This window comes from Erigeron canadensis, chromosome 8 (genome assembly GCF_010389155.1).
Source record: "Erigeron canadensis isolate Cc75 chromosome 8, C_canadensis_v1, whole genome shotgun sequence".
NCBI classification, from domain to species: Eukaryota; Viridiplantae; Streptophyta; class Magnoliopsida; order Asterales; family Asteraceae; genus Erigeron; species Erigeron canadensis.
This window is the reverse complement of record NC_057768.1, coordinates 40,825,701-40,833,575: the sequence shown is the minus strand read 5'-3', so window position 1 is coordinate 40,833,575 and position 7,875 is coordinate 40,825,701. Positions and strand designations below refer to the sequence as shown.

Below are 7,875 nucleotides of genomic sequence, written 5' to 3'. Positions count from 1 at the left end.
ATGTCTTCAACTTATAACTATCAAACCAGTAATTCTAATCATTCACATGCCAATGATAATATCAGCGACGAAGAAGAATTTGTAGATTGTGAAGATAACAAATATGAAGATAATAATATCAACCATGAACACAATGGCGATTTTACACTTATGTATATAAATGAAAATGAAAATAATTTGCATGCCTCTGCAGATAAAACGTCAAGAGATAGTCAAACAAATTCGGCATTTCATTTGTTTGATCAAAATTTATTATCAAAGGATGACGAAAATCAACTACCAATTCAACCTCACGTAGACAAAGTATTCATTAAATCGCCTCAAGGAGCCACATCATCGTCATCATCTACATCGGAATATGATGATTGTGAAGGTGTAGCACTTGGCCCATATCGTACGTGGTCAAAACAAGAAAATGCAAAGGAAAATGTGGAACTCAATAAAAAGAGTAATTCAACGGGTTTCTCAAAGCTATGGAGACTAACAGGGAAAGTTGGCCGAAGCAATAGTGATGGTCGTGATGCATTTGTGTTTTTAAAAAGGCCAGCAGATGATAGGAAAACGACAACATCGTCAAAGATGGTTGTGAAGCGGACTGCTGTTGGTGGGTCGTTGGTGAAAGCCAATATTGACAATATTGATGGTGCAAAAACGAAAGTTGTTAAGATAGGTACCAAAGCGCAAAATGCAAATGTATCGGCCCATGAGGTTTACTTGAGGAAGAAAGAGCAAACAGAAGAAGAACGAAAGCGATCTTACTATTTACCTTATCGTCCGGAAATCATGGGGTTCTTTACTAATGTTAATGGTGGTTGTTTAAGCAAGAATGTACATCCCTACTAGCTTAGTGACAGCTTAATCAGCAGTAGTAGTATCGTAGCTTCTAGACGCACGGTGGTTTTTCGCCAAACTTGATTGATTTGTTGTTTAGCAGAAAGTATAGAACAACTTTGTAAAGTTTAATAGAGGGAATTATGTGTTCGTTACTTATAATAACTTTTAATGTACATTGTATTCGTTTGTTATAATTTCAAATCTAAAAAATGTCCAGTCTTCGTTGGAAACAATTAGTAGGGGACTTATAATTTATGCAAACAATATATTTTCTTCTTCTAATTACACACGTAACACGTGTCGTATACATTACATTTATATTTCAATAATTTCACTTTTTTTGGAATATATATATCAAGGGTAATTACAAAAGACTAAGTACCAATGATGTCTAGTCTAACTAGTCTCTAAGGTCTTGAGTCCGTTTTTTCATCTGAATATTTGTGACGACCCATAATCAATATCTCTTTTGTATAGGGTAAATGTATTTGAAAAAACAAAAGACTAAGTACTCTTCATTTGTTAAAATTTACAATTATGAACCAAGTAAAAGTGTGAGATTGTTTTATTTAAGGAAAATGAGTCTTCTTTGACTCATATATATACAACCTATATATTCTGGGTATTTTCCTTACCTTTTCTGACCATTTTCCTAATCATTTCAAAAAAATTTACCTGATAAAGGAGGTTTGAAGCTGGGAGTCTGGTAATGATGATTAGTTTAATACAATTAAAAGGACATTAAAATATAGAAGAGATTGATATGAGTAGAAGAAAAAAAGCATGAAGAAGAAAGGATGTTACATTAGTGATTAGTTAAAACCAATCATATATCAAAAAAGTAAAAGATGATATGTTGGTTGGGTGGTAGTTGCTATAAATAGGGTGGTTATAGAAGCGTTAACGTGTGTGGCCCGACCCTTTTCTTCTGTTCCTCTTTTCTTGTTCTGTTCTTCCATCATAATAATAAAACATATAGTAATGTAATATCCTCACCATATTCACCACCCATCACCTCAGCTCAATTCCAAAAACCAATCCATTTTTCTCAATACCAATTAAGGTTTTATTTTCTATATTTTTTAATGTGTAATTCCTTCACATATCATTGTGCTTTTGTATCAAGAGATCCACTAGCTAGCTCCTCTTATTTCTCATCATTTTTGTATTGTCAATATATGGTCATATCTCTCTATATATGATCTGATTTTTGTAAGATATTTACATGATCAAAATGGATCGTCATTTTTGCACTTTATTTTTGTCTAGCAGATTTCGCAAGGGGAAAACATGGCCAAAGATTTATGTGATAACGCCATTGAAGGATTGAAAAAGGTTCTAAGGTATATGTTATGTTTTCTCATCGATCAATTTTGTTATATTTATATTCATGAACGTCCTTACGTAAGCTTGTAAATGATCGATCAGACAGGACTACTTTTTCCCTTTTGTATATATAGTTATATAAAAATGATATATAAGCGTAAAGATATACCTATATATAGAGACATGTCTAATTGACTAGTCTTATTGATATAATAGGTTTGGTTGTTGTGTTCAACACATGATCATGTTGAAATACATTGCCTAAATTATAGAAGTGTCACTAGAAGACCAAGTCATGAACTTTTATTTACTGCATGTTTTATTTATTTTCATTTATCTTAAGTATTTTGCTTAATTAGACTTAGTCTAAGTTAGTGGTAGTATGCCAGTCAGTTATGCCAGTTTTATCTCCTATTTTTTTGCAGTCATGTGAATGATGGGAATGCCCAAGTTCATGTATTTATATTCTTGTTTTATGCTTAAGTTTTTCAGTTTTCATATATCAAGAAAAGCTCCTTTGGTTTGAGCAAATATCTCTGTGTTCTTTTTCATTTAATCCATTGTAAAATTCACAACTTCAAATCCAATTAACTTCACAGATCATGCATGTATGTAGTTGAATTCGGGTTATTTTTCCTTTTCTTTTTTAACCTTTATTAATCACGAACGTACGATGGTTCGATGGGTTTGCAGTGAGAAAAGCGACCTTGAAACTGTTGTTGCCGCTTCAACTGCCGCGAAGATCAAGCAGCTAACAGCAGAATTGGAAGCGGCCTCTGTCAAGGAGGTGAACCCGGTCGAGAGGATCAAGAACGGGTTTGATCAATTTAGGACCCATAAATATGAGTAAGTTTATCTATATAATACAGTATACCTTAATTTAGTTGTCATTTTTCTTTTATGTACCACAACTTTAATTCACATATTAAATGTTGTTTGGTCCTTGATTAACTTAAGTGGTTTTTCTTAATTTGCTTCAGAAAGAACCCGGGTCTATATGAAGAGCTATCGAAAGGCCAAAGCCCCAAGGTAATCTAATTATTTCTCTTCTATATCATGATACTAGTCAAGTTAGTTAATTAAGACTACATGTAGTGTTTGATAACCATGGGTTTAATGATGCAGTTCATGGTGTTTGCCTGCTCGGATTCGCGGGTATGTCCGTCACACATACTAGATTTTCAGCCAGGAGAGGCCTTTATGGTCCGAAACATCGCTAGCATGGTCCCTCCATATGACAAGGTACCTGATCTTATTTGATGTACACATTATACTACTGTCAAGCCATTTTGTATCCTTTAAACAATTTATTTGGCACATGGTGCGGTTACTTTCAAGAGTCTATATATGTGTATTATTTTGTCACGTCAATTATTCACATGTTATAACAAATTTACTTGTATACAGTATATATTAGCAAAAAATTACATTATATTTGTTTTTATTTTACATTAGCAAAAAATGGAAATTTAAAATTTTAAAATTAAAATATGTAAAAACAATAGAACAATGGAGTAATGGACAGACGAAAGTTGGTAATTTGTGGGGTGGTGTCTCTTCATTAGACTTTTTGTCAATGGAAAAGGCATAGTGAAATAAAAGCATCATAGTCTTTGTGGTCTCTGTTTATGGATGATGGTCAAATATTAATGATTGTGGAATTTTCCTTCGCATATATATAGGTTTTTTTGTTTGTTGAAGGCGTCGTATTGTTGTGCAGAAAAAGTATTCCGGGGTGGGGGCAGCTATTGAATATGCGGTGCTACATCTGAAGGTACAATTTGTTTTAATTAAACACCATAATATATACACCATTTGTTTTAGTTGCACCTTTTTAACAACATTATATACAAATTTGTTTTCGTTAGATTGAACAGTAACCATAACATAGTTTACATGGTTGATGGCCATTTGTTTTAGTTGCACCTTTTTAACAACATTATATACAAATTTGTTTTCGTTAGATTGAACAGTAACCATAACATAATTTACATGGTTAATGGTTGAGTTATAGGAACTTATGTATACAATTTACGGACTCTAAGGCTAGGACTGAGTATAGGTATACTCTAATAGGTAGGGGTGAGTACGGTTCGGTTTGTTTCGGTTTTTTATTAAAACCGAACCCGAACCGTTATAATTCGGTTTTTGAAAACTAAAACCATTGGGTTTCGTTTTTTTGGTTTCGATCTATTTTGGTTCGGTTTTAGTCGGTTTTTAACCACTTGTGGTGTTGGTCAAATTGAGCTTCAAAAGTTTATAAGTTTATACCTTATAATTACACCTTAATTAATTTCAACAAGTTTTCAAAACAATATTAATAACAATAACACTACAACAATGACAACAAATCCATAAAAGTAAGTTGTACAAACTTCAAACAAATTCTATATATAACTATTTATATCTTTTACGCGTTTTTTAATTATACAATTATTAAAACAAATTAATTTTGTTGTATATTTTTACTTAAAACATATAAATGATATTATTATATACACTTAAAAATGCAAATATAATAACATATTTATCAAAAATTAATAATAAAATGATATAAATATAAAATAAAGTAAATATATATATATTTGGTTTGGTTCGGTTTTTATGGTTCGGTTTATTATTAGAAACCAAAACCGAACCACAACTTTCGGTTTTTAGAAAACAAAAACCAATGGTTTTTGATTTTTTCAGTTTTCGGTTTTTTCGGTTCGGTTTTTTCGGTTTTCATGGTTTTTTGGGTTCGGTTTTTGCTCACCCCTACTAATAGGATACAAACTTGTAACTAGACTAGGATTAGGCTATTTGATCATCCCACAAATGAACTAATCTTAGCTAATAAACAAGAAGTCCATGTAACCCACCATCAATATATATATGATTCTATGATTCATATATCGAAAAGTGTATCACATAGCTCTAATTATAAGAAACATTACTTGTCCTTCTCACCTCATTTTAATTAGATTTGTTTTTTCTATTAAGTTAATATATGAGAAAAAAAAATGTATATCAATAGAAATGATAGCATGTTTATGTGTAGGTGGAAAACATTTTAGTAATTGGACACAGCTGCTGCGGTGGTATCAAAGGACTTATGTCTATCCCAGACAATGGAACCACTTCTTCGTAAGTACTAATCAAGACTTTACATGCCTTCATTTTTCTACATATGCTTTTAGACCATCTTCAACCCAAACTATTTTGAGAATATTTACCATTTATCTTTTTGACTTGTTTCAAGTCTATACAATAAGAAAACAAACAATTACCTTTAACTCTTTAAGGGAAAGATGGTAACCCCATATCTTTTGATTAGTCAATGTGCAAACTGCAACAATACACATTGGACTATTGGAGTATGTTTGGCCGCTAGCTAGTGACTTTGGCTGAACGAGTATACAGTATATGGATGAGATGAACATTTAAATTAAGTAGATGATCTAAATTAAAAAAAAAAAAAGTAACAAGATTATCGCATTTTGTACATGGGCAGTGACTTCATTGAAGATTGGGTAAAAATATGTTCGGTTGCCAAAAGCAAGGTAAAAGCAGAATTCGGCAATTTGGAGTTTACAGAACAATGCACCAAGTGTGAGAAGGTAATTAAGTCAACATCAAGTTACAACACACGACTCTTTTGGTTTTTGATTGCTCAAAATTTTAATTTACAATGCAGGAGGCTGTGAACGTATCTTTGGGAAATCTATTGACTTACCCTTTTGTTAAGGAGGCAGTGACGAAAAAATTACTTTCACTAAAGGGAGGATACTATAATTTTCTCAAGGGTACCTTTGATCTTTGGAGTCTTGATTATGGTATTTCACCTGCAGTTACCGTATAAATTATTTTTATATTTTTCTTTATATAGTGATATAGTATATTTTACATATTTACAATAACTTGTATTCCTCTAAGACGATTATAGACAAGAGGGCTTGAATCCACGACCCCTAAAGTATTAACGTATAAGGGGCGATGTAGAAAGTTACATGATTAATGGTTTGAATAATAACCTGAATCAAGAGAAAGATAAAAATGTCTTTCCTTGCCTTGTATCAATTATATATATCATTTTGTCTATTTCGATCATTTTACACGCTTTTACCTATATATCTTATCTTGTCTATGAAAGTGTTGAATAAGATGGAAAGTGCTTTTACCTATATATCTTATCTTGTCTATGAAAGTGTTGAATAAGATAGAAAGTTATCAATGTAACAGCTAAAAGCCATGATCTATGAGAGAATGAATTTTGCCAGGATCCATTATTTTTATTTTTATTTTCATTTTCATTTTTTGATACAATATGCATTAGCTAAACATGAATAAAGTATACAATGAAACTAAACTGATATATAATTTACTGAAGACACTCACCAGAAGGCTACATTTCTCAACTACAGTCATCATGTTTTTATAATTGTATTACTCGCGACAATTATTTGCAATTTACAATTATGTCTGGTGTAGGAGATAAAGTGTATGTAATTTTTGGTTTTTAATGGTAATAAACATATTACGTACGAGTAGTTTACAAGAAAGAAAAAGAAACTTTTTGGGAAAATGATTTGTACTGCGCTGCTTTACTTATCTTAGGTACTGTCATGTTAAAAAAATTACAAATTAAATCTTTGAATTTGATAAATATACATAATCCTTGAATTTTACATAATCCCCTGAATTTTATATAATTTCCCACTGCTTTACCTATCTTCGGTACATAATCTCCCACTGCTTTACCTATCTTAGGTACATAATCTCCCACTGCTTTACCTATCTCAGATACTGTCAACTTTACCTAAGCTTTCCTTAAACTTTTTAATCCATGTCGTCGATTTTCAAATATATGAACAATACAGGACCTATCATTGACCACACATTATTCTTACTCCCAAATATAAGAACCCAATGCTATAAAAAACTTACGTATATATTAGATTGAATTTAAAAAAAAGAAAGTAATTGGATGGAAACCTCCTAATCACATGTATCGTTTGGTACCTACTAATCTTTTAGCCAGGTTAGTGTCCAAGTGAATCTTAATCACTTCATAATCCCCTTATTATCTTAAGTTTGTCTTTGGCAAGATTCGAACTCAGGTACCTAAAAAATGAATTTGAATGATGATATTAAATGAAAAACAATGGTTAACTACAAAAAATAGAAGCAACTCTTGATCGAATTCACATGCAATTAGCAATGTTTTATAAACGTTTTACCTTTCATAACTCATTTTGTATTTATTCGCATAATTAACAATATCTGATAAACATTTTATTATCAATCAATTAAAAAAGGGCGTGAATGAAATTAAAGTGCACTACTAATTAAATGTTTGGCAAAACTAGCTATTACGGAGTTTTTTAAAGATATTTAAGTTTTTAGCAAAATAGTTAAAGGTTGTAATAGATTTGCAAAATGATAACAATAGACATAAATAAAAAGTGTTTAATATTAAACATAATTATATATATGTTGCATTATTATTATTATAATTATTGTTATTTATTTATTATATAAGTTATTTCTTATTTAAATACATTTAAAAGACTCAATTTGTTTATGTATCAAAATACATTAGGGGAAAAAAATCCAAGTCACTGTTATTTATATTAAACTACATTATAATTATTTTATTTTATTATTAATAAAAATCGATTTACCTATAATTGCTACACATAAGAAATATAGACTTTTTTACTTTGTTGACAATTT

At 30.8% G+C, this 7,875-nt stretch overlaps 2 protein-coding genes across 2 annotated transcripts; both read left to right on the top strand.

Annotated features, from left to right (window-relative positions):
* Nucleotides 1-843, top strand: LOC122610847. Its single transcript, XM_043783804.1, has one exon. The coding sequence runs from the start codon at nucleotides 1-3 to the stop codon at nucleotides 841-843; it is 843 nt and encodes a 280-aa protein (XP_043639739.1).
* A 917-nt stretch (nucleotides 844-1,760) lies between these two features.
* LOC122610106 (carbonic anhydrase 2-like) lies at nucleotides 1,761-6,249 on the top strand. The gene is made up of 9 exons (XM_043783100.1): nucleotides 1,761-1,897; nucleotides 2,107-2,177; nucleotides 2,854-3,006; nucleotides 3,141-3,189; nucleotides 3,286-3,402; nucleotides 3,881-3,934; nucleotides 5,201-5,286; nucleotides 5,654-5,759; nucleotides 5,837-6,249. The coding sequence occupies exons 2-9, from the start codon at nucleotides 2,125-2,127 to the stop codon at nucleotides 5,999-6,001; spliced, it is 783 nt and encodes a 260-aa protein (XP_043639035.1). The 5' UTR covers nucleotides 1,761-1,897; nucleotides 2,107-2,124; the 3' UTR covers nucleotides 6,002-6,249.
* Nucleotides 6,250-7,875: the final 1,626 nt, after the last annotated feature.

Bases quoted from the DNA above. Each gene is read 5' to 3' on its own strand.
- LOC122610847 (XM_043783804.1), top strand. From the start codon at position 1: ATGTCTTCAACTTATAACTATCAAACCAGTAATTCTAATCATTCACAT.
- LOC122610106 (XM_043783100.1), top strand. From the start codon at position 2,125: ATGGCCAAAGATTTATGTGATAACGCCATTGAAGGATTGAAAAAGGTT. The intron at 3,403-3,880 runs GTACCTGATCTT...ATTGTTGTGCAG, and splicing joins TGGTCCCTCCATATGACAAG to AAAAAGTATTCCGGGGTGGG. The intron at 5,287-5,653 runs GTAAGTACTAAT...GTACATGGGCAG, and splicing joins GACAATGGAACCACTTCTTC to TGACTTCATTGAAGATTGGG.